Source organism: Rhamphochromis longiceps, linkage group LG7 (genome assembly GCF_057381845.1).
Source record: "Rhamphochromis longiceps isolate RC_006_pf linkage group LG7, R_longiceps_female_GT1.1, whole genome shotgun sequence".
In the NCBI taxonomy this organism is placed as follows: Eukaryota; Metazoa; Chordata; class Actinopteri; order Cichliformes; family Cichlidae; genus Rhamphochromis; species Rhamphochromis longiceps.
This window is the reverse complement of record NC_140563.1, coordinates 36,588,176-36,615,848: the sequence shown is the minus strand read 5'-3', so window position 1 is coordinate 36,615,848 and position 27,673 is coordinate 36,588,176. Positions and strand designations below refer to the sequence as shown.

The following is a 27,673-nucleotide window of genomic DNA, read 5'->3' as shown; positions in this document are numbered from 1 at the left end:
GGAGCGCAGGCTACAGTTAAGCATTACGGAGTGCAACTTAATGCCAAAAGGCAGCAGCTGATTCAATCCAGTCAAAGTAATCCCTGCTCAGATGTGATCAAATATGTACACAGGAGTGAGGAAATCAAGATGATGGGTCATTTTCAGGTCAGTTCAGTTTCATGGAAGCTGCTCAATGAAAACTCTGCCTAAATTATTCAACAGCACATTACTGACTAGGGCATTGGAACTGTCCCAATTCAGATCTAAGATTCAGGTTAAAATGTCCAATCAATTGGAATTGCTTTCTGCCAAGCTTTTCAATTCCTTTGATTTCCTTAGTTGCAGATTGCAAAACAATGCCATCAACTGATGAAAGACAAAGCTCTGAACTCCTGTGTCATGTCCGGGCCTTTTCTCTGCTCTGCTTCTACACACAGGGTCGCCAACTGACCTCGTTTCCCTTCCATGTACTCTCTTGTGTTGCTTTTGCAGTATACTTCAGGTGACTATCCATCACCTTGTGAAGCTCCATCTAATCATTTTTGCAGTTCTGCAGCATTTCGCTGAATCTGAGCAGAGAGTACAGCCCTGTACATTTCAGAATTCATCCTTATACTTCATCCATAAACACCAGTGACCCGAGTCCATTGGCAGTCATCCATTCCCATGCCATTGAGAAATGATGTGGCATGCTTCAGATTGTGAGCTGTTCCTTTCCTTCTTCATACTTTTTCCTCTTACTATAATCATCTGTTAGTGATAGAATGTATTAGGAAGAATGTCCTTCCTGTTTTTAAGTATAACCAGTAGTTTGGACACCTACAATCTTTAGAGAGTTCTTGACTTGGCTGAATGTTGTGAAAGGGCTTTCCCTAACCAAAGAAAGAATTCTGCTATCATCAACTTGACTTATCTTCTCTGGTCTGGCCTTTTGGTGTTGCTGAGCCGGCCAGTGAAGTTTTCATTTTTAAGAACATACACAGTACCAGAACGTTGAGTTGGCCACCTTTAAAGTTGTTGCTTTTTCTTCGATAGATCTATTTTGGTTTTCAGCCTGATGATGACCTCCTTTGCTTGCATCAAAATCTCTTTGGATCATATAATGAGTGTTTCAGTGAAACAAAACAAAAAGTTCAACACTTTGGAATGAACTTCAGATATTTATCTGCTTTATTTATTATTATTATGCTTTTGTTAAACCCCTTGAACTAAAACTGAAACTTTGCATTTCAATCACATCTCAATTGTTTGATTGTGGTTCGACTGTTGTGGTGTACAGAGGGAAAACTACAAAGATGAATCAAAGTATCTAATTATAACACCAGTAAATGGCTAAATTTAAACTCTTATTTAACATCCGAGCAAGGGACAAAAGTGATAAACGTGAAAAAAAAAATAATGTCCTTTCTCTCATAATGTCACAGGTGATTTATGAAAAAGCATAAAATGGAAATCCAAATATACTTTAAACCTGTTCTTTTTTGAAATTCTTGACTAAACGAGAGTCAAAAACTCACAGGATTTCAAATTTATTACCATTTCGTTGACAGTTTTCAGACTGTATTTCTTCTTGCCGATATACAGTACTGACCCAAATACCCCCTGTGATGGAAATCTGTTTTTCACATTTCAAAAGTTTTAAAAATTGTAGGTATCAACAATAAATGATCAGTATAGAATCACATCACCTGAATATTATCAAATATATATGGAAACTTTGTTGTTTCTAATGTATAATGACTATGTAGTTTGTACAAACTGGGTGTAAGCACAGTGTTGACTTTAAAAGGTAACAGATTCATGAAGATGATTTCATCTTGAGTGATCTCTGTACTTCCTGATAATTAGCAATGTTATTATCCTTGACCCAGTAGCAGGAGCAGCAAAGGCCTTATCAGCTCTCTATAACCATAAGGCTTTTATTGGATTGTTCATTTCACGACCAGGACAAAGTCTGAACTCAAGACAAATAATTACACAGGCTGTCAATAGCTGCTGCGCTTGTTCCAACATATTCACATACTTCAGCAACAGAACAACACACACAGATTTTCCACAAAATCAAAGTGAAAGTCAGGCAAAAAAATAAAAAATTTGATCGCAAAGTGTTTGACAGTGAACACTCCCCTGCTCCTGCCCTTCATCCAGATGGCTTCATGCAAAGCAACACAACAGAGTCTATCCTGAACTTATTATGCTGGATTTAGGCCTTGCATGTTTGCTGAGACTGAGTATGACAAGCCAAGGTAAAGCTTCAACATTATGAATCTGTTGCTTCTCTCCCTCACACAGTGTGAGAACATGCACACACATACAAATGAAGACTCCCTGTTGCCATGACTCAGCTTCCCCATTTGGCTCTTAATGAACAGATGCTCAGCATCATCTACTTATTATTTATCACCCTTATTTGCCTCTTGTTAACTAATAAGAATGGAGATGATAAGGATTCAACACAGAGTACAGATAGTCATCAAGTCACTGATTAAAGAATTATAACCAGACCTCTGCCCCGCATCTGGCAAATACGTGCAAGCTTCAGCTGAATAAAAATGTTTATAGTTTTACTGCTTGACAAGGTAAGGCTTATTTATGTGAATGGTGAAATAGCAAGGCAATAAAGTGGATCCACATGAGTTAAAAGAAAGATTATTTTTGAAAGAGAGGGAAAAGAAAGGGAGGCTACAGCAAGAAGAGGGGGGGGCAAAAAATCAACTGCAGGACATTTTCCATCATTAAATTTGAACCAAAAATTCAGAGAGATGCCAAACAAAGCGGCCCGCACAGGTGAAGCTCTCAGCCATGGTAACACAGATGGTCTCTAGACATTTCCCACAGACGTATTATCCCTTCCTCTGACACTGAAAGGATGCACATAAACACAAGCACAGTGACAGCACAGCACTCTGGAAAATGTATAAAGCTATACTAAATGAGCCAGTAGCTCACAAAAGAAAGCGCCCTGTCTCGCATAGATTTATCAGCTGGCAGAAATAGAAAAGTCAGTGACAGGCATGCTGCTGCTGAAATTCTGCGTTGTTGCCATTTTAATCTACATAAGGAAAGAAATGGGGAGCAGCTGATTAATCATCACAGAGGGCACAGTCACAGATTTATCAGCAGCCAGCTCTCCTTTTACCTACCACAATTAAAACTTAAAGATAAAGGAGCTCCTCTTGCATAAATGTTTTCATTCTGTTTCTCATCCATGCATTTTGCTGTGGTCCCTGCTTGTTTGGGCCTATTTTCAAAATATGTCTGTTACAATAGCACTGGTATCGATTTGGAAAACAACAGGTGCTGCATCCGTTAGAGAATATGAAACCAAGGGTATTTGTTTTGTGGGTTAGAACTGTTCAAGGCTGTTTGTATCTGCCAGCAAGCTACAGTAAATTGGACATTAGCCTCTGACCAGAGTGCAAGTAGAAAGGGGAAAGAAGTCAAATTGCTCATTTGCTGTGACCTAAAGAGGTAAACAACAGCGTTTAACAGAAAATGGTGCTTCAGCTTTGGACAAACAAAATCATTAATCCAAAGGCATGACTATAAATATTAAATTCCTATAGCGCTGCAGAACTCAAACTTCAGGCATGGTCCCGAATCACACTAAAAGGCCTCCATAGGGGTTGGATTTGGATTTAAACAGATTATAGTGCAACTGTGAGGGAAACACAGTGAAGACAGTAATCCAAAGCAAAGCTTGCGCTGTGAATCACATGTGATACACGTCCATCAACACTTTAAAGCTCAGGGCACCGAACAGCCTCCAACTGAGATGAATACAACACATACTTTAACATCAGGTATTCATCACATATTTGAAGAGTTTTCAAAGTGTGCTCACACAGCGTGACACGCAGAGAATTTCCAAGGTTGCTGTTATGGTAGAGTGTATGTGGATTTAAATCTGAGCAAGCCCAAGAATGTGTAGTCATCGTAATACTAACAGTTAGGTACATCGGTTCATTAATTAATAATAGCATGATGGCATAGTCTCACAATGGCAAAGCTATCATACACATACACATACATACATACATACATATATACGATACTGGTATTGATATTGAACCGGTCGATACAGTGCTTTCAGTTCGGTACGCATATGTATCGAACAATACTAAAATTTTAATTTATTTTATCAACTTTTCTTCTGACGATGCTGTCTGTGTTGAGAGCTCAGTGGATCTGCGTTCGACTACTCCGCCTAGACTGCACTGTCTAGCGCAGATTCACTGAGCGCAGCACAAGCTAGCAAGACAGAAGCTAAGCTCGTTGCAACATGGCAAATTGAACCTCCCCCACCCTCATTCAGATCTGGCCTTTGGAACTATTTTGGTCTTTATGTGAAGTATGACCCTGAAGGTAGGCGCGTCATGGACAAAAGTAAAACAGTATCTCGGATGTGCCACGCAATGCTCAATTACATGGGTGGGAATTACTGTGTTAGCGCAGTTAGCTCGTTAAGGTGTTGGCCGTCCAGCCCCATGCACTGGGAGATCCACGGTAGCTCGTTAACGGAGATTTGCCGTGTTGTGGCCTTAACGTCATTTCAGATTAACGCTGACAGCACTAGTGGGAACACAACGAATATGACTGCACATTTACTCCGACATCATCCTAGTGCAAAGACAAGTGGAAGCAGACAAAAACAACAAGCATGCATGCTACAAACTTTACCCGAGTCATTTAAACAGCTGTTAGCACATGATTCTCCTTATATATGTTTAATATGCTGCTGAGAATATAGCCCAGAAGAAGCGTATAGTATAGCTTTTATTTTGGAAAGAGCCATTTCTCTGTAATAAACTCTCTTTTCCAAAGATGAGTGATTCCTCGATCAGATAGATTTATTTATTTTTTATTACTTCAGCATTTGTTGATTAAATTTAAAAACTGCACTTTTGAGTTAAAATATTTATTTGTGATTTTAATAAATGACAAATTAAAAAAGCATGAACATTTTTTTTGTATCGAAAAAAATATCGAACCGTGACACCAAAGTATCGAACCAAATGGAACCGTGAATTTTGTGTATCGTTGCACCCCTAATATGTGTGTGTGTGTGTGTGTGTGTGTGTGTGTATATATATATATATATATATATATATATATATATATATATATATATATATATATATATATATATATATATATATATATATATATATATATATATATATATATATATATATATATATATATATATATATATATATATATATATATATATATATATATATATATATATATATAAAAAAATAAAAATAAAAGCAGCTGGATGGCGTAGTGGTTAGACTACACACCTTTGGAACAGAGGATCGCAAGTTCGATTCCTGCCTGGGGGCGTCTGTATCCAGTAAGGGTCCTAAGGCTAGACCCCCTATGCTAAGCAAGCCTACCGCAGACATGAGCGAGACAGATAAATATGAAGGCATGCCGGCTCGGACGTCGCCCGGATCAACAAGGTCCGCGTCAGGTGTTGAGGAACCAGGGCACCCTGACGAAAAGTGGGCTACTGGAACAAGAAGGCATCGGTGGGCAAGAGACGAAAACAGGGCGTTGTTGGAATGCTACTACGCAAGTAACCCCGGCGGAAGGGGCTACATGAATAGGATGAGGGACCTATGGATTCTTCGATACCCAACATCCAGCTGATCTACAATACGGCAGCAGTGATCAGTGAGATGCTTGGCTACAAGTTGAACAGCGACAAGGGGCAGAACCCTCCATGGAGAAGGAGGCTAGAGGGCAACATCAAAGTAGCACGGAGGGAGGTTAGCCAACTAACGGAGTTGCAGCAAGGTGCGACAAATAAGGTGCCTAAGAAATACAGCAAGCTGTCCATACCTGAGGCCTTGGAAACTGCCAAGCAAAGACTCACAGCCTTGGCCAGCCGCTTGAGGAGGTACACCAGAGAGATAGAAGGCAGGAGAATAAACCAGCTGTTCTCCACAGAACCAGCAAAGGTGTACTCTCAGTGGCAAGGGAACAATAAGAGAACAGCACCACCAAGGCTGGAGACGGAGCAATACTGGAAGAGCATATGGGAGAAGGATGCAACCCATAACGGCAATGCTCAGTGGCTAGAGGATCTGAGGGCAGACCACAGCGACCTCCCTGAACAGGGTCCAGTAACCATCACAGTGGCAGATATCCAAGAAAGGGTCTCCAGTATGAAGAGTTGGACAGCACCAGGGCCCGACATGGTTCACGCCTACTGGCTGAAGAAGCTAACTGCACTCCACGAGCGTCTGGCAGCACAAATGAACCAGCTGCTAGTTAACGAGAGACACCCGGAATGGCTAACTGAAGGCCGGACGGTCCTGATCCCCAAGGACCCCAAGAAGGGACCGGTCCCCTCCAACTACCGACCAATAACCTGCCTCAGTACTACATGGAAGCTCCTGTCAGGCATCATATCGGCTAAGATGAACAGGCACATGGGTCAATACATGAGCGGGACACAGAAAGGAATTGGCAAGAATACCAGAGGCGCAAAACACCAGCTACTGGTAGACAGAACAATCAGCCGAGACTGCAAGACCAGACTGACCAACCTGTGCACTGCCTGGATTGATTACAAGAAGGCCTATGACTCAATGCCCCACAGCTGGATACTGGAATGCCTAGAATTGTACAAGATCAATGGGACCCTAAGAGCCTTCATCAGGAACTCAATGGGGATGTGGCGTACAACACTAGAGGCCAACTCCAAGCCCATAGCACAAGTCACCATCAAGTGCGGGATCTACCAAGGAGATGCTCTGTCCCCACTGCTGTTCTGCATAGGCCTGAACCCCCCTCAGTGATCATTAACAAGACTGGCTACGGATACCGACTACGGAACGGAGCAGTTGTCAGCCACCTCCTGTACATGGATGACATCAAGCTGTATGCCAAGAGTGAACGAGACATCGATTCGCTGATCCATACTACCAGGCTATACAGCAATGACATTGGAATGTCGTTCGGACTGGAGAAGTGTAGTCGGATGGTATCAAAGAGAGGGAAGGTAGTCAGAACTGAGGGGATTGAACTACCAGAAGGCAACATTGCAGACATAGAGGACAGTTACAAGTACCTGGGGATCCCGCAGGCAAATGGGAACCATGAAGAGGCCGCTAGAAAAGCTGCAACCACCAAGTACCTGCAGAGGGTCAGGCAAGTCCTGAGGAGTCAGCTGAATGGTAAGAACAAGATCCGGGCCATCAACACGTACGCCCTGCCCGTGATCAGGTACCCTGCTGGGGTAATAGGCTGGCCAAAGGAGGAGATAGAAGCCACTGACATAAAGACAAGAAAGCTCCTTACCATGCATGGAGGGTTTCACCCCAAGTCCAGCACCCTGAGGCTGTACGCTAAGCGGAAGGAAGGGGGCCGGGGACTGGTGAGTGTCAGCACCACAGTCCAGGATGAGACAAGGAACATCCAAGAATACATTGGGAAGATGGCCCCAACTGACCGAGTGCTCAGTGAATACCTCAGGCAGCAGAAACCCAAGAAAGAGGAGGGAGACGAGGAACCATCATGGAAGGACAGGCCCCTGCACGGTATGTACCACCGGCAGATAGAGGAGGTGGCTGATATCCAGAAATCCTACCAGTGGCTGGACAAAGCTGGACTGAAAGACAGCACAGAGGCACTAATCATGGCAGCACAAGAACAAGCTCTGAGTACAAGATCCATAGAGGCTGGGGTCTATCACACCAGGCAAGACCCCAGGTGCAGGCTGTGTAAAGATGCCCCAGAAACAATCCAGCACATAACAGCAGGGTGCAAGATGCTAGCAGGCAAGGCATACATGGAACGCCATAACCAAGTGGCCGGCATAGTGTACAGGAACATCTGTGCCGAGTATAACCTGGAAGTCCCGAGGTCAAAATGGGAGATGCCCCCAAGGGTGGTGGAGAATGACCGAGCTAAGATCCTGTGGGACTTCCAGATACAGACGGACAAAATGGTGGTGGCTAACCAACCGGACATAGTGGTGGTAGACAAACAGAAGAAGACGGCCGTAGTGATCGATGTAGCAGTTCCGAATGACAGCAATATCAGGAAGAAGGAACACGAGAAGCTGGAGAAATACCAAGGGCTCAGAGAAGAGCTCGAGAGTATGTGGAGGGTGAAGGTAACGGTGGTCCCCGTGGTAATCGGAGCACTAGGTGCGGTGACTCCCAAGCTAGGCGAGTGGCTCCAGCAGATCCCGGGAATAACATCGGAGATCTCTGTCCAGAAGAGCGCAGTCCTGGGAACAGCTAAGATACTGCGCAGGACCCTCAAGCTCCCAGGCCTCTGGTAGAGGACCCGAGCTTGAAGGATAAACCGCCCGCAGGGGCGTGCTGGGTGTTTTATATATATATATATATATATATATATATATATATATATATATATATATATATATATACATATACATACATATATATTATATATATATATACACATACACACATACACATACACACATATATATATATATATATATATATATATATATATATATATATATATATGTATGTATATATGTATATATATATATATATATATATATATATATACATATATACACACACACGTACGTACGTATATATATATATATACACACATACATACACGCCATCCCCTATACCAAAGTACTGTACTACTATGATAACCTGATATGGTGGCAGAACAGGAAAAGTCATACTTTGCCAAAGTCATCAATTCAATAGCAGCTTAGCTTAATAAACTAAAAAGCCAAAAATGTCAACCGATGGTCCTGCTTTGTAGTGGACTACTATAAAACCAGATTTTTTACTTCCCTCCTTAAAGACTTGTGGGCTGAAATAAGAAACGCTGACTCGAAATTTTCCAACTCTCTAGAGTATTTCTTTTTTAGTACTTTGCGTGGTTTGGTCTCAAACTAGTTGAAAAAAATATATAGTATTCACACAACTTTTAAAAAAGCTATATAACTTTAATTATTCCCAAAAGAGTTCGGATTTACGTTAAAAGTACTTTTTAACATTTGATCTAAAATAAGTAGGTTTTTGAAGTCCCACAGTTCTGGCTTCCTACTGAGTTTGCATATACACAAATCAGCCACAACATTAAAATGACATCATCTTGTTACAGTGCAATATTCTGCAGTGGTATTCCTGTGCACTGGCATTCACATGGATACTTCTTTGACACGTAGCATGCACCAAAACATTAATGCAAGCCAACCACACACCCTTGTCTCCGCAGCTTCCCAGGTAGCAGTGCCCTCCACTAGCCCCAAAGGTCCCATGGCTTAAGCACAGATGTGGCCAGACAACAAAAGCCCTAGGGAACTCCGGCCAATCCACTGGTGCCAGGCACCACAGGAAGCTCCCATGACTCGTGGACCCATCCCAAGACCATGTGCTGATCTCATTACTGACAATTTTGCAAATGTGAGCTGTCATGTCATGAGTGCTGACTGTCAGCTCCCTCTCAGAGTTCATAAATACTGCGCATTGGCAATCAACCTGCTCTAACCCACCCTGTAAGTCTACATTGTATTTTTTCATGGCTTGCACATGGGTTAGAAAAAGCCTATTTTCAAAGTCAAACACACACTTTCCATCACAATAGGAACCTCTCTGTGTAGCTTGGTTTGATGTGCACTTAAGCAAAAATAGGGCATTCGAATTGAGAGAGAAAACTGGAAAAATAAAGAGTTTTTGTTTTTTTTTTGCAGTGTGGGTATTGCATCTCTCTGCTCAGAAGCCGTTTTGTGAATCCAGGTGAATGCCACAATCTTTACTTCATTTAATCCATCATATAAAGGTTACAGAGCTGAGTCCCAAATCAAGAGCCGCAAGTTCCAGGTTAAGCTGAAGTCATAAATGTTGTCTTTCAAGCCATAAATAAATTGTTATAAATCCAAATTCACTGTCAACTACCATCTATATTAACAATGCTACCAAACATTTCAGATAATGCAGTTCTCTGTAAACTAATGGTCCAATTTTGAGCAAGTATTTGTCATTTCTCTGCTGTTATCCATGCTACTGTCTGTGTTTTGTTGATAACCACAGAGTCTTGACATCTGAATCAAATAACACAAGGTATCATCTGCTGTCTGTCTGCTGCTCTGCACTGTCAAATGCACCTTTCTCCAAAGCTCGTGCAACATGACTGGCCACTGCTGAAATCATTCAAAGCTCTGTGGTTGTTAGGGAAAAGATTTTATGACAAAGTGTTTAATCTTTGGGCTTGGAGAGGCTGTTGTCATTCCAAATGAAAGGGATAAACTCTGCATGAAAGTCTAAATCATTGGTGTCAAGTTAAGGTCTTCATGTCTAAAAAAAGAGACATGAAAGCATTGCTTTCATTCAACTCAAGGTTTAAAATCAGATGAAATTCAAACATTAGGGCAGTGTTTGCTCATAATATACAAGGCCAAATGTTTCAAATGAGGTGAGCATATGTACAAATGTTTGTAAGTCCAAATCTAAGGATTCAGACTGCTCTAAATGCTTCTGTTCAAAATCTACTGTTTGCTTTAAGGGAGAGTGGCCTTAAAGGGAGAGGAACTGAAACTGCTTGTTTCCCACAGTGAATTAGTACTTTGAAGCAAGAATCGTGCAAAGAAACTCAGCAGACTCAAGAATAAAAATATCAAGTTGGAAATGATCACAACAGCTCTGCTTTAAATTCCTGAAACACTTTTTTTTCTTTTTAAATTCAGCTTTATCCTAAACATTGTACACAATTTTCATCCAAAGTTACACACGTTTTGGGTATTTCACCATAGTAGGGGCTTGTACGTTTCCTTTCTTTCTGTCTGCCTTTGCTCTTCTCTGTGGTTTAAAGTGGGAGGGGCTGAGTTTGTTAACAGGTGACAATAAGGGACCAATCATGACTTAGCAACATTTGAATCATAACACTATTGTATTTACAAAATTTAAATGCATAAACACATAGTAGATTAGATTTTTGTTCATGTAGTCCCAGCTGTCTGTTTTGTAAAGGGATACACTAATACATTACGTTTTCCTTTTTTAAAGGACCATTGTATTGTGGTGCATTGCACTTTTAACTAGAATTTCAAACACTGAGCAGTTGATGGTTTCCACAGGTGTATTACACTGAAGAAACCACCTTGCATAGATGTTTTGTATGTTATTCAACCTAAAGAATGACTTTTTTTTATTTACACTGTTGTCGGTTTTTCTCCAGTATCAGTACTGGGCTCACTGGAACGCAGAAGCTAAAAAAAAAAAAAACCCCACTGGGAATGAAATAGTTTTGTAGATAATGATCTACTTCAATCCACTTTAGGTGTCAGATCTGAAGTGTTTATTGCATATGTACTATTCAGGTGCCACCAAGTCCTGCTGAATTAATTGCCACTCTGCTCCCTCTGATGATATAAACTTTATGGAAAATAATATATAACGGGAAACTGCACCCATCTGGCACATCAGCAACCTCAATTCAAACCAAGAATAGAATTTCAAACCATTAAATGATGCTTGTCTCGGAAAGTTATGAGACCATTTCTTCCATAAGTGGTGAAATAAAGATAGACGGTGGGTTCAATACAAAGACAATAGCAGAAAAATATGAGCTCTTATATGCTGGTTCTGGCTCTACATATTGCACTGCTGCTTGTGAAAGTTGTATCCATATGCGGCATAAAATCCCCTCCTTGTGAATGTACGGTGTTTATCTACTCACGCTCTAACAGCCAATATCTTAGCCCTGTTTTTCTCTAATAACGTGACTCCAAATTCTTTAATAATCTAAAGGTTGTCATTCTCAATTAAAGCAACAGCCATAAAGGAAAAACAACATACAAATAAATAATGTAAACAATAGAAAACAGACTTAAGTTTGCATTGGGACGTTTAAATTACTCATGGCAAATGGCTGTTCCTGAGTTTCTGTCAGTTTCATATTGCGCATTAGAATGAAAATCCCCCCATAGAAACTTCATTACTGACGTTTAAATGCATGCCACAGTTCAGAGGATTGAGAGGGAACTTGGCACTCCACAGTTTGAGCTCCGAGCATTAATTTCTCATCCTTTTAAAGCTGCTGGAAGTCGGACACACTTTCAAAATCATTAACATCTTCTATTTTTTCTTACTTCTCTTACCTGTAGCTCCGTTTTAGCCGCTGGCAGATTTTGCTTTTAAAAACACATCCTTCTCGAGTATTAGTCCAACTTGTGCCCGAGTTTGTAGACACCGGGTCAGTGGCTGAAAAATTAAAAACGGGCCTTATTCCTTTGTAGCGTTGCAAACTACCTGAAATTTGAGCGTTTTCCTTTTAAAAGCCCACCGGCAACAGGTGTTCATTTCACTTACAGGTGACAGCGAGGGATCGACGTACTGTGCTCTTCCTGCCCGAGTCCAACCTCCCCCCTCCCTTCTTTCCTTCCTCCCTCCGCTGCTTGCTCCTGTTTCCTTGTTATGTTCAAATGGCTCAAAGCAAAACAAAGTAAACTGACAGACCATAGTCCTATAAGCCCCTGGATGTTTGAGCCAATGCTGATTTAATAACTGTGTTTGTTTGTGCAGGCAGAGGATGAAAGGAGATTTTTTTTTAGCCCTTAATCCCTTGATGGCATCCAGCTTAGCGGTAACCACAAGAGGGTGTCCTTTACCTGATGTTGGTGGCCAAACGGGGAGAACAGATGTACTTCTTAGACAAAGGACAGATGTTTGGGGGTTGTTTTTTTTTTTAACTTAGTGAAAGTTTTTCCTAAAATTGCTTTTTTGATCCCCGTCTTTCGCTTTTTGATATAGACACATGTTAACACAGATTATTTATTAAAGTGAGTCATGATTCTTTGCTAAACACTCAAGTTTTGATTCATGCAGTCTGACATCAAAAGCATAAAAAAAAAAAAAAAAAAAGACTTTGCAGAGGATGTAATCCAGCTGTACCCAACAATCACAAAGGATAAAAAAAAACAAAAAACATCAAACTTTTTTGTAGATTTGTAGTCTCATTTTTATTGTTGTTAATATTTTTAACTCCAGCAAGTGTATGCAAAATAACATTTTGGTAAATATTCAAAACCAAGCAAATGTAGACAAAAGGCAATACTTTTTAAGGGAAGTGATACTTTTTGGTTAAAAAATATACTTAACATCATTAAAGTAATAAATCTTGATAGCAATACAAATACAATCTTTAGGAGACATGCAAGTTCCCATCGTCTTTTACGATGTAACACATTATGAAGCCACAAATTTAAAATACAAGATGCCTATTTGTACATCATTAAAGTACTATACAATAATCACACCGATTCTCAGTCGTGCACTCTAGGAATAGTAAATTAAAGGCATCTGTCAAAATCTATACTCACTGATCATTTCTTAATGTATGTAGTGAGGTGCGTAACAGCAAAAACATTGATGTGCTGTTTCAGGTAAGCAGATGGACTGATATCCACCAGTCACTGAGTGTTTTAATATTAATAAAGCTGCATATATATGTAAAGTCTCTAACTTCTGTAAAGCTTTGGCAGATATGTGAACACACAAGCCACATTTTAGGAAGAAAGTTAGGAGAAGAAAAAAAAAACAAAACAAACACACACACACACACACACCATAAATCTTTCAGTAAGCCCACCCAGACAAATACAGATATCTATCCTAAAATTATATGGTTTTACTCTTTGATACATACATTCAGTCAGAAAACAGCAGGCACCAAGATACACAATGAGGAAAAATAGGGGATGATTGGATGGTATTTGGTTCAGTCGCCAAAGTCTGGGATGTCATCATAGGAGTAACCCCGGTAACCCTTTGCAGCATAGTAGGCGATTCTCAAATGGTAAAATCCCGGAAGAAAAACGAGTATCCCTATGATGATGACAGGAATAGTGCGGTCGGGATGCTAAAAACATCAAGAAAAAAATAAAGAAAATCTGGTAATCAGAAGGAATTTACACACTATGATTTCAGTTAGTTACCTAAATAAATACTCGTTAATGCTCACATTATTACATTCTGTAACCAAGTTTAGATAGACTTCATACATACTGAATACCAAATATTGCATTTAGTAGTAGAATGCAAGAGGAAGTCATTAAAGACTAATGTTCTCCATCATGCTTTAACATACTTACCTCAACACTGCCTGTCAGCATTACATGAACACACTCTACGCTGATGAGGCATGCAGCCATAATGACTTCATAGTCTGACATCAGATTTCATGTAAATGATAAGTCATTTCATATGCATGGCATCTAACAACCAGGAGGCAAAGGCCATCAACACCAAAGACATGTGTTTAATTTGTTTAATTTTACCACCAGATGGCAGTCTTGTGCTCAGAGTCACTGTAACCCTCAACCAGTTTTTTCTTCTTCTTCTTTTTTTTTTTTTTTTTTTTTTTTTTTTAAAGACAGGGACTGGGCTGCGGTAATGTCGATCATTTGTCTGTATTAAGCTTCTGAAATGTTCTATTTATCTGTCTTGTAAAGTGTCCACTTACAGCACCTTTTCTGATGGATGTCAGCAGGCGACTTCTCCTCACCTGCCAAACGAGATGGCTCAGTTGGCATGACAGTGGCCCTATATTTAGGCCACATGATAACTGAGCCACCACCATGAGAAGTGAGCAAGCTCCAATCATTAAGGAAGAACAGGCAAAGAATACAAAAGTCCCAGAAGATCAGGAAGTGAAAAAAAGATCTTTAATTTCAGTCTCTTTGCATTAATTTGGGTGAACTGACCCTTGACTCTTCAAAAATAAATAAATAGGAATTTATTGCCTAAATTGGCTGCGTTCCTTCAACCTCTTTTCCCTTGGTTAATTTCTTTGTTTTTGCCACTACAATGGTTGACTAGGCTGAGTCAAAGGTTCCCAACACAATGTTCACTGAAGCCCTTGACATGGTTCCAGTTGTATAACAACTGTTATCTAATACACACACACACACACACACACACACACAAAGATCAAACATTATTTTAGCCCCAAACCCATGCAGCCTCTTGCAAACAAACCTGTCTGATTTCTATTGCTGTAGTATCTATCGCTTGAACCTTGGATAATCTCCTAGTATTAGATATGCCATTTTAACTTGTGTGGGATAACTGGCAAGTACAACAGACTCATATACTCTGATGCTGCCTTCACGTCAGATCAAATTTTCTGCAAATACCATCTGCAGAGTAGGTTAAAAAAAATTCACATTACCCTCCCACTGATAATGCGAATATGTGTAGGCTGAGTTATCTCCTCAGTGTCATGAATTTAGGAAGCAAAAACCCCAAAGGAGGGGTTCCACTGAAGTTTAAACTCCAAGCTATAAAATATCAAAATCATTAGTTATATTCAGAAACACATAAAAGCACTGAGACCAGTAAAAGCAAGAGCATAGCACAAATCTGACAGCAGGACTATAAAATCTCAGGACAGCTGTTCAATTATAGCTATTTAAGAACAAGAGTAACAGCAGCAGGGGTGTTTTAATTGCTGCTCAGGATGAAAGTTTGGATTTTTTGTTGGCTCTCCAACTGTGTGTCAAAAGTAGGGCTGGGTAATACCAACAGTGCTTTATTAGTGCAGACAGAAGTGTCTTTATAGTACCAAAAACAGTCATGTATAACAAGAATATCTGGCAGATTGACCGTCAGGGGCGATTCTAGGATCAGAGCTTTGGGGGTGCTGAGCACCCAGAGAGCTGCCCAGCCAGGCAAGATAAACTTTACTTGTCACGATGAGACGTCTCCCCATGTCTGTCAGTTCCTGCATCCTTAAATGTCTCCAGTTGTCCCAAGTTCCCTCTGACTGTTTCCTTGGTGCATTTAAACCCCTGTTCCTCCCTGTCCTCATAGTCTGTTGTCTTCGTCTCCGTTATCAGTCATCATAATTTTACCATCTCTGAGTAAGTCTGCAAATTTCTTTATTAAATCATAAGATTTTTAAATTCATTAAGTCTCTCTGTGCCTGGGTCCTCGTCACAAAACATGACATTACTGCTTTGTACATTTTAAAACAATTTAATCCCCACATTTGTGAAAGAAAAGCAAAACACATATTTTGAAAAGTCAGTAACAAAACCATCAAATCAGATAAAGGTTATTTAAATGCTGCAAATGAAGAATGGATTGGAATAAAAAAAAAATACATATCCTAACCTTAATTACTGGGGGAAAATGATGATTATGATCATAGTGAGTAAGAAGTTAACCGAGTGCATTTTTTGGACAGAGATTCACTTTTAATGTGTATGTATAATATAATACAGATATATAAAAATACACTCCAAAAATAGAGTCCTTGAAATGTACAAAATATTGATAAATAAAATTATAAAAATGGAGGCAACTTTGCCTATGGTACAATGTATACAATGTATGAAAAGATCTTTACTGCACTAATATGGCTCTGCAGATTTTTTATTTTATTTTAAACTATGTCGCCTCACCTTGAGGTTGGCAAATCTGTCTATCACTTTTTGGTGATCAACTCTCTCAAGCAGTTTAACAGTTTCTGTTTTGCCTGTCACTATTCCCTGTCTGTTTTTTTACCTGGTTCTTCCTGACCTTGTACCCATTTTGGGGGTGCTTCAGCACCCCCAAAATGGGCTAAAATCGCCCCTGTTGACCGTCTTGTTTACTTATTCTTGTCAGCAAATCAGGCTGGAACCCTTTATGCCTTCAGAACTGTCTTATCTATTTTTGGCATGGATTCATCAAGGTACAGGAGTCTGTGGTCTAGTCTCTAGAACACTTCTAGAGATTTTGGTCCATACTGACAATGCCAGCATCACACAGTTGCTGCAAATTTATCAGCTGATGCTCACTGGATATGCTCTCTTTTTTGGACCATTCTCTAAGTTGAAGGCTAAGTGCACTGAGTTGCTTTAGATATACTGAGTTGATTAGATATTTGAGATATTTCTGTTAACAAGTAGTCAGGCAGATAACATCTAACTCAAGGAATGGAAAGGCTACACATAACAGACAACTTCGTAAACAACCAGTCAAACTGTATCTTTAGGTCCTTTGTTACTAGTACCTAGCAACTTACTTCATATGAGTCAAAAATATCAAAGATAACACATTTTAAAAGTGTATAATAGTATTTTATATTATTCCCAAAGAGCTAGCCAATAACTTGGGGTATCTCCACATGCTATGCAGTGTGTGCTTAATAAAGGCATTTGAAGAAACTAGACAAGGACGAGGACAAAAGCAGCACAGGCCTGACAAAAACAAACAAACAAAAGAACATCTACAACAGATGATCGGTCTCTGAACGTTATGTCCTTAAGAAATAGGGGGGGTCCAGCAAAGACCTGGCACATGGCCTGAGAGATGCATCTGGCCTTTCAGTTGATCCATCACCTGTTCACCAAAGCTTCATCAGAAATGGTCTCTGTACAAGGGTAGCTGTCAAGAAGCCATTCTTGAGGAAGGGAAACAGGAAGAAAAGGCTGAGGCAGAAAAACACATAATGTGACACTGAAAGTCATTGACTGGCCTCCCTAAAGCCTGCACCTCAACATTGCAGTGTGGGATCATCTTGACAGAGAATGGAACAAAAGGCAGCAAACATCCAAAGAAGAGCTCTGAATGTCCTTAAAGAACTGTTCCTGAAGACTACTTAAAGAAATTGCAAGAAAGCTTGCCTCAGAGGGTTTGGGCTGTGTTGAAGAATAAAGGTGGTCATACCAAACAGTGACTTACAAGCTCAATACAATTCTACCAACTGTTTCTGCCCTATATACTGTACGTTTCCATAAATCGCTATACTCATTTCCCATTTTGCCCTCAAAACACAAAGAAATGAGGAGTGGTTTAAGACTATTTGTTCTCTTTTGTCAGAGTTACATCTTTAGAATAATATCACACAAATGGCTGTATGCTAAGCATATAAATACAGACAGCAGCTATATAAAAAAAAAAAAGAAAAAAAAAACAGGCAAATAGTGATTCTTGCTCTGTCCAAAGACAACATAGAAACAGACAGAAATACTGTGGCACGTGAGTCCCAATTAAATCCTAACTTGTCATTTTAGGTTTTGATTCATTTCAGATTATGTGTGGATTTAAGATGCTCATTAATCAGTTTCATATCTTGGCAAGCACACCCTGTTATCGTTCAACTAAGCAGGTAAACAAAGCTAACCAGCTGGTGACTCCACCTTCAAATGAGATTGGGGTAGTTTTTCAACTGTCAGTAAGAAAGGAAACACATATTTCCAAAACTGCTACAAACTATTCTTCAAACACCGAAATGCATTATAGATGATGCCCTTCAAATGATGTAGAAAACATTTTCTGGATACATAAATCTTAGGGAAGCTGCAGAAGAAACACGAACATAAAGTAACATGCAGAGAGAGGTGATGATTTGACCCTTACAGCGAGGGCATGCGGTTGCATTTCTCTAGCATTTCCACGCAAAGGATCGATACAAAGCTGGTCTCAGTAATCATGGTTATTCTTTGAAGAAACATTTCTATCCTACTCTCATCTTTAAGTATAACAAAGCCCCCATCCACAGGGCACAAGGGGTCGATTCATGGTTTAATGAATTCCTCTGAGAAACTGAACTTGTGTTAGACAGAGGTGCCCACCACACTAATCAAAGTCCCAAATAGGACAATATCTATTTGACTTGCATTCCATCTTGGGGTGGGCAACATAGTCTTACAATTACACGCAATATATCACAATGGAAATTATGCAATAATTACATTTTTTTGATATAGAAGAAGTACTGAACATTGTATCTGTGATTGCAGCTCGCAGGCAGCAACATTTATTAGTGAATACAAAGTAAAGGGAATATTCCAGCCTTCTTTTCCAATGAGTTCCGGTCAATGTTGACAGACTGCCTAATTTGAAGTGTGAATCTTTTGCCACAAGGTGCCAGCAGGAGCAGCAGCATTATTTTGCAACAATAGTGACACAGCATGAATCAAATGTAATCACAAAAGTAGCTTTGGCAAAGTTTTCCCTGGAAATTTGAGGTAAAAGTATACCTCAAAATGAATCATAGCACCCCCAAAGACGTCTTAATTTTTTTGACAATATTTACTGTTTGTGTGACACACTACTAAAAATATAAAAAGCATTCAGTACTTGTTTGAGACATAACATTTTAACAACAAAAGTATAGATAACACCAGATTGTCAGTCCAACTCTGTAAGGAACTGTATATTGTTGTCACATATAAAATATCTTTCAGTTTTATTATCTGTCGTGTTGTATTGTGATTACTCTTCCAGTCATATGAGTGCAGTTAATTGCTCCAGTGATGCTCAGGTGAGTCATTTGTTTAATTTTGGATTGCACATCACCTCCTCACGTGCTTTCATAGCCTGGGTGCACTCGACTGCATTTTTTCCTGAAATGGTGAAACAAGCTTGTTGTTTCCACATTTTAGCAGGAAATGTTTTCTTGCATATTTATAAAGTATTGTGCTTATCTGAAGGTCTGATCTCTTATAGCCAATACTACTGAAGTAGTACCCTTTTAGCACAGGCCGACACACTGCTCGCGCTCTCACAAATGTTTGGCTTGTGTCTTTGTTGTACATGCTAAATAAGGCATAGCGTTGTTATATCAGTGATAACATGACAGCACACTGAAGCTGCTCTGGCAGCATGTGGCAGTGAAAAACCTAACTTTCAGCCTGCTTCATAATCATTTTGAGCATAGTCCTAGACTAAAAAGAACATTTAATCACAATCCCCATTAGAAATAGTAGTTAGTCCAGGATGAGACATAATCCAAGTCTTGGAAGCTAAACATTTATCTTTGTTTTCCCTTTGATTTGTCACCCATCTGTAGCTCTAAATACGTTTTAAACAGAAGAAGACAGGAGCGGCTCAGATAGGAGTTCCTTCACAAATGAATTTCTGGGGGCTTGTATTCCTGACACAAGCCTTACCGTTGGATTTCAGAAAAGAGGAACAAAAGAAAATGACTTGGTAAACACTAACCGTTTTTTGGCAGCAGACAAGGAAATTGTTTTTCAACCTAAAGGCTGTAGACATGTTTCACTGAAAAGTCAGTGTATGGCCCATGGGCCAGGAAAAGCCCACCAGAGGGTCCCAATCTGGCCCACAGGATGGCTTTGGAAAATGCGGATCATTTTAAAGGCTTAAACTTTGAAACTGTATTTTCATAAGTTTTACTCTTCTTAATAACAAAATATATAACCTATGGCATTTCACCAGAGCAAGTAACAAATACACTTTTATTTTTCAATTTTTAGTATCTATTTTTTTTATTCAACGTTTCTTTTTCTTTTCTTTTTTTTCCACAAAGTGCACAATATGACATTTTCTGTGAATTCACACATCATTTCTGTTTAAGGACAAAGTCCTTCATTTCTTTACAGTAAAATTATTTTTGGTGTAAAGGCTCCATCAATGTAAATTTTTTTGAACAGATATTAAACACACTAACCAAACTCACCTCAACCGGTATGATTTCTGCCAGAAGAAGGGCCCCAAAGATAATTAGTAAAGAGCCAATCAGAAACAGGAATATTGCCAGTGCAATCGCCTTGTATGGGATCTTTGGAGGGGGTTTCTTGAACTGTGAAAAGTGAAATTGTGGAAAAATATAGTTACTTTTCAATTTTGTACATCAGAATATATTGATATCATATGATTTCATGAGGCAGCTACTCAATCTAATCTACTTTAATGCAATTAGAATTTCCCCATCTCCAGATCAGCTTGCTTCCATGTTTAGCAACAAGAAATATCTCTTGCCCCATGACAATTGGAAAGCTCCTCTGTATAGTACTAATCTCAAAATCATGAATTCTTCCTAAGATTACATGGAAAGATGCTGGGATTGCCTAAATCCAAAGTACTGTGAACATTTTCCAAGATACTTGGAACAACCTACCTGGCAAGTAATTTAGAAATAATGCCAATATAACAAAGAGAACTGGCACTCTTTTAAATGCAAACAGTGATCACACTACCCAGTAATTTCATTATTTGTCTTCCACGTTTACTCCACTTTGTTTGTAAGTTAACTATGTACGACCTACTCATGATATTACTGTTGAAAGCAGCTTCATTTATCATGCCTAAAACTTTTGCAAAGTCATTTTAATTACAGAGGGCCTCAGCTTTTACACAGAATCATTACTTAACGATTCATAACAAATCACTGCTGGTGGTGGAGAAATGTTTTAGTAACATTCTGTCATCAATCTACAAAGTCTCTCACCTGTAAGTCTATGTAACCATCATCAGCAGCAGCCAGCCGTGAGTATTTGACCTTATTGTTAGATATTCCAGCAGTGAGCATGTTGCTTCTAGTTGTCATCATTATGGCATAGAAGCTGTTTGGAGAGAGAAGCACAGACAGGTAATCATCCAAGATGGCTACATTTATCTCGTTCGGTGTCGTGAGCTGAAGGAGAGCCGTCTATTTTTGATCTATCCAGAGAAAAACAACCTGACAACTAAAGCTCAACATTGATAGGGAAAGAAAAAAAAAAGGATTCTGCTCACTGATTTATAAAACTGCCCAAAGCATTTAGAAATAGAAAAGATTACTCAACATCCATCACAGTCGTCAAACTTATACATGCTCTCAACACAGATACGTTTTATAGGAACCATGAAATGCCGCTGAAATGGCAATCCCAGTAAAAAGACAGAGAGGCCAGTGACCGGGATACACTCATCTGCTCTTTTCATTTCCACTTCTGCTTGAACATGTAAACAGTGAACAGATAACTTCCTCAGATAAACCGGTTAACATTCAAATCAGGCAAGGTCATGGAATAGCTTGATTTAAAGTATTTATTATAGAAGAGAGATTTTGTGAAAAGGAATAGGGGAACTCCCCCGCCCCCATCTTTTCAGTAACAAATCCTTGCAGATAACAACTCAAGAGAATTTTGTGAGGGTCACTGCTTCTATTCCACACACAGTTTCTCGTATGCATCGCGAATAAGCAAGTCAGTGTTAATAAAAACAATTTAACCGATTATTCTGCTTCACATGACGCAGCATCCATTCAAGAAAATAAAGAAAATATAAAAACCAAAATAAATACAGCAACACTGACCTACCCCAGAAGAACTCAGAGAAATCTGAGTACTCCTGTGATCTGATTTCTCTTAAGGCCTGTGTTGTGTTTAATTTGGATCCCAAAAAGGAAGACTAAGTCAGTGAATAAAAACTGTGGACGCTATATCAACACAGTATACAGGAGCAATCAGAAACATCTTGTTATTTTGCTGACAGCTGTCACATCGATTCGACACAGAGCCATTTGTGATCAGGAAAGCTCAGGGTTATGTCAATAATGTCGTATTGAATCACAAAATTATTTTCAGGGGGACTTATCTTGATGACTTTTTTTTTCTTCATTTATTTTTTAAATGAAGAAAAATTAACTTTAGTAATTTGGGGAATGATTTTAAAAAAAAACACTGTGAGAAATTAAAGGAAATATAATATACACATATGTAACTAATAAGACGGTAGGGGTGCGTGTGCAATATTGACTTCCCTTATTCACTGAACTACGATAATACGACATAAAGCAGAGTTACTAGCATCACTTAAATTCACAAACCCTGACTTACCGTAGCAAATCGCCATTATTTTACTGTGTACCAGTGCGCATTAATGCTAGCGAACTTTGGTTACCTAATTAGCTAGAACATTAGCCATTTAGAAGTTATGCTATCAAAAGCTAGCAAACATTAACAGACAGTCGCGAACACATAATGCGCGTTTCCTTCTCTCACCATTATCTGAGGTATGTACAAACAGCACACTTGTGTCCATGTAGCTCGGAATGCTCTCAGCGGCGCCACAAACACAGCATTGTTTACACCTATTATAAACTACATCAACTTCCTTATTTTTGGTTTCGTCATGGCGCATGCGCACACAAATGTCTCGTTTTAACTTTCTAATCAGTTAATTTAAACAACACGCAAACTATTAGATAATGAACACGGTGAGAAATATGAAAAGAAATGAGAAAAGAAAGGAACAGAAAAAAAACCAAAACAAAAAATAGCACTAAAAGCATATGAGCAAAGAGCAATGTCAGCATGACATTAAACATAACCTAAAACAAAATACCTTTAATAAGGCAGAATGAATACATATCTAAGAAATACAAAGCAAAACAAATATTTCAATAAAGTGGAAACAATAAAATGCAAGAAAGAAATGAGCTCAATTAATCACATAAAATAACATTTAAAAAATGAAGGTGGCCCAAATGCAAAATTCTTAATAAAATCCAACAGAATGTTATGCTAAAAGCTAATTAAAGGTGCTCAATATGTAAAAATATAAATGAAAATAATAAAATACAATGCATCAGTATTTTAAAAAACTATTTTAAAAGCTGGCTTCATAAATTCACTCAGTGTATTTCTAGTGATGGTTATTTTTGTTGAGAGTGACCAGGATGAACAGGATTAGAAATGACCATATCAGAGAGATAGCTTAGGTGATATTTAGAGACAAAGTTAGACAGATGAGGCTCAGATGGTTTGGACATGTGCAGAGGAGGGATAGTGGATATACTGGCCAAACAATATGAAATATGAAGCTCCCAGGCAGGAGTACAAGAGAAGATATTGTGAAGGAGGATATACAGAACTTAGTGTGACAGAAAAGGCTGTTAGAGGGTAAAATGGAGGCAGATGATCTGTGATGACCCCCAAAGGGATCAACCAAAAGAAGGAGAAAGTGGATTTATTAAGTAAAATAGCTAAAATTCACAATAAAACTGAGCAAAAATGATTTACTAAATACAGTCAAAATAAATAAATGAGCAGCAGATATCAGATGTCCACAAAGTGTCTCAGTATTACAGAGTATAAAATGTAGTGGACAGTACAATACAGTGGCTCTGCATAAACAGTTAACATGAGAGACAATGATTGTCTGCTAGATAGACATGTTGTATTGCAGGCTGCCAGTACGCACAGACAGACTACAATTACCACTTAAATCCAAACCTACAGACAATTTAGAATCACCCTAATATGGATGTCTTTGGACTGTGGGAGGAAATCAGTGAAAGCCCACTCAGGCACAGAGAGAACATGTAAACTCCACACAGAAAGTGCACCAGCACTTAGAAAGTCCTTCATTCGATATTCCACCTCCATAAAAGTAAAGAGCCTTCTCAGCTAAAGTGTTGAAACTACCTATTATGTTGGTGCGTTATAATTATTGAAATATTGTTGTAAAAAGAGAATACGTTATTATATAAGTAGCAATTTAAAAGGTGAAGCAAGTCATGGTGTTTTTTATGATCTATAAAAAAACCACAAGATTAAAATGACTGAAAGATAAAGGGTAACTTTAGGCACCTTTTTAGTGTACAATGTTTTGCTTGGAAACCTTGGTTCCTGGTATCCATGCCACCCACATCAAGACTGCAGAAGATCATATGGACGTAGCATGTAACATGGCTTATATACCGCTTTTCTATTTGAGCAGTCAGCACAAACTGATGTTAGCTGTCGCTCCCCACCACATAACACAACAAAACATGCTCGGCAGTGTATTGGACAACACGACTCAAAGGGCTTGAAGCCTTCAATTCTTCCCAAACACTTCCCCAGAGCTCAATTTTCTGGATGGATCGTCATCAGAACAAGCCTGACCTATGGAGACCCCATCATGAAACACAAAGGTTACTAAAAATCTGAGAACCAGATATCCTGCCCATACCCTGACGAGTCAGAGCTAAAAGGTTTTTCTCCAAATTGTAGTGTAAGTAAAAATATGGTTATAATGGGCATACCTTTGCAAATGATTCCAAGGTAAATCCGTGAATTAGCTGCATACAAACTACAAAAGTAATGCATAAATAGCCCTTTCCTGTAAGCGATCACTGTAATGTAAATGGATTGGTAATTACAGTGGTGTGAAAAAGTGTTTCCCCATTCCTATTTTTTTGTATGCTTGTCCCACTTAGTTGTTAAACATCATCAAACAAATTTAAATATTAGAAGACAATGACACAACTGAAACAAAATGCAGTTTGTAAATGAAGGTGTTTATTTTAAGGGTGTGAAAAAGTGTTTGGAACATCATACTAACAGTAAAATATGATGGGGTAGTGTGATGGTCTTGGGCTGTTTTGCTGTTTCAGGACCTGGAAGAAAATGGAAGCATCAATTTACCGCAATTTACCAAAATTGTGGGTAATCTGTTCATGACCTGTCCTGACGCGGACTTGGGTTCTACCACAGGACAATGATCGAAAACACACGAGGAAACCCACCTCTGAATGACTTAAGGGGAAAAAAGGAAGACTTTGGAGTGGGTCAATCAAAGTCCTGACCTAAATCCGGTTGAGATGCTGTGATATTACCTTAAAAAGACGGTTCAAGCTAGAAAAACCCTATTCTGCAAAGATGAGAGGACCAAAATTCCTCCACAGGGCTGCAACAGACTCATTGCTAGTTATAGCAAACACTTGATTGCAGTTGTTGCTGCTAAGTATGGCCCAACCAGTTATTATTGTTTATGTGGGCAGTAATTTACAAATTTGTAATTTGTAGCTTGCCATCACCAGTGTGTGAATGTGTGTGTGAATGGGTGGATGATTGTGTGTAGTGTAAAGCGCTTTGGGGTCCTTAGGACCAAGTAAAGCGCTATACAAATACAGACCATTTACCATTTTACCATTTAATTTTTTCATGCAGGGCCGTGTACGTTTGAATTATCTTCCCCCTTAATAATAAATACCTTCACTTAGAAACTGCATTTGGTCTTGACTTGTGTTATTTTGTCTAATATTGAAATTTGTCACATTTAACCATGACAAAAATACAAAACAAAAATGGAATCAGGAAGAGAGCAAATACTTTTTCACATCACTGTATATCGTACTAAAACCCTCATTCACCCATTCGTACATTTTTAATCTAACACTCACATGGTTGCATTGGGGACAGATCAGGGTTTGTCATCCAGCCCACAAATTCTTCAACATGCAGGTTGGAGGAGCAAGGGATCAAACCTAACCTTTCGATTAGCTGACAACCTGCTCTAGCTCCTTAGCCATAGCATGCATGCGTATGGCCCCATGTGTCACCCATAAATCTTTGGACCAATCTCCAAAGATTTCTTTGGACCTATATCTAAAGATTTGAGTTGCATAACATTTCTTTTTATACATTTACTTTGGCAACAGTCCACTCCTTGGTCCTTTACTCCTTTTCCTGGGATATACTACAGCTTTTTCATAATACCCTATCTAGAAACTATTGATTGTGAACTATCTTTTTATGATTCTATTTTTTTGCTGTTAAGATTTATGTAAGCATATAAATACGGACTATCTGAAGAAAGGCTAACTGTTGGTATTTTCCCCTTCCTCTCAAAATTTCAGGCATGCAGTCCTCAGAAAGACATCATCCTTGAGTTTCTCTCTGCTATTTCTCTTTTTGTTACATTTCTATGTCACTGTATTTGTGATTTATACTCACACTTTCACAGTAAACTCAATTCCACCTGCCGTTTGTTGCCGGGATGGGACGGGTCCTTTTGGTTAAGCTGAAAGTAAATGTCACTCTGCTTAAGGATAAGATCCTTCTTGAGCTGCATACAAGTCCCTACCATTACAGCCAGAAGATTAAGACCCATATTTCCCCACGTTTCCACAAAACAACAGCCATCACTTGCTTGATAGTGTGTCATCTGTATTGCTAGATATAGAAATTTAGATACAACCATGCTCATAAATATTTATCAGTGTAGTCTGAAGAAATGCAACCTACTTTCTACTACTGAAATATATCACTAATGATTACTTCACTGCTAAACTAATCCTAACTGCCCTTGCTGACTATCAATAGCATCAGCCACCTTCCTTCAGGCAGCATTTCTTCACTCAGTGGGAGTCAGAATCAGATAACAAGCGGAAGAGAGTTCACACAGTTTGGGATTTCCTGATGCAATTATATAGAATTTATCTTTTAAAGGCAAGATATTAAGCTCCAGCTTCAGCATCTTAGCTCCACTCATATATTGGGTACTTATGTATTATATAAGATGAAGATGCCTTCATATATGGCCTTAGAGCAAAGATGAACTTTGCATGCAGACTTTAGTTTAAAAAAAACTGGGTCAAAACTATACACTCTATTGTTATGCTTGTCCATGAATGTCTCTGCTGAATTTTGTACTAATCCATCCAATAGATACTGGGTCTTTCCATGGAAAATCAGTGTGTGCCTCCCAACAACCCCCTAAGAATGTATTTATTTATTTCTATATTTGTACAATAATGTCTGCATATCAATTGAAGTGATAGAAAATTGTACCTTTAGACTATGAAAACGGACGAAGGGCGAGGTGCTCAAAGCACATAAGGGTAGTTTGAAATTTGATCCCTCAGATGTTCTTCAGTAGGAGCTAGGCACATGAATCATGACTAGAAGATGACCCTGGGATTAAATTTTAGATCAACAGGAGACCTTTCATATACACTAACTAGTTTCAAACAGTCACCTGATCACACATGGGCATAAAAAAATCTTTACCCAAAAGTCTTTTTAGACAGTTTTCATTGCTTGAAGGTCATTTTTTTATGGCTTCAAAAAAACGTTCAAAGATTTCAGTGTATGCCACTGAAACATTTATTTCACACATTTACTTTGGCAAGTGGGAACTCTTCTCATGTTTAGCTGATTTTATATGGAATAATCTGATTTCCTTGCATAGGT

The 27,673-nt window shown here is 39.0% G+C and overlaps 2 protein-coding genes across 2 annotated transcripts in view; both read right to left on the bottom strand.

Moving 5' to 3' along the window:
* The window catches only part of igsf9a (immunoglobulin superfamily, member 9a), a 67,469-nt gene extending 55,149 nt beyond the window's left edge, over positions 1-12,320 (bottom strand). The window contains exon 1 of the mRNA XM_085413541.1: positions 12,095-12,320. The gene's annotated coding sequence lies outside the window, so the exon portion shown is untranslated. The remainder of the gene's footprint in view (positions 1-12,094) is intronic.
* Positions 12,321-12,945: 625 nt separating this feature from the next.
* Positions 12,946-22,844, bottom strand: LOC146665787 (transmembrane protein 230-like). Its single transcript, XM_085413540.1, has 4 exons — positions 22,715-22,844; positions 21,178-21,292; positions 20,407-20,529; positions 12,946-13,854 (listed from the first exon to the last, which is right to left on the bottom strand). Exons 2-4 carry the CDS (start codon positions 21,277-21,279, stop codon positions 13,714-13,716), a joined length of 366 nt encoding a protein of 121 aa, XP_085269666.1. The 5' UTR covers positions 21,280-21,292; positions 22,715-22,844; the 3' UTR covers positions 12,946-13,713.
* Positions 22,845-27,673: the final 4,829 nt, after the last annotated feature.

What these genes read in the sequence shown, in the direction of transcription:
- LOC146665787 (XM_085413540.1), bottom strand. Translation starts at nt 21,279, where the DNA reads ATGATGACAACTAGAAGCAACATGCTCACTGCTGGAATATCTAACAAT. An exon ending in ATGGTTACATAGACTTACAG is followed by an intron (nt 20,530 to 21,177) that starts GTGAGAGACTTT and finishes CACTTTTCACAG; the next exon opens with TTCAAGAAACCCCCTCCAAA. An exon ending in CAGAAATCATACCGGTTGAG is followed by an intron (nt 13,855 to 20,406) that starts GTGAGTTTGGTT and finishes TGATGTTTTTAG; the next exon opens with CATCCCGACCGCACTATTCC.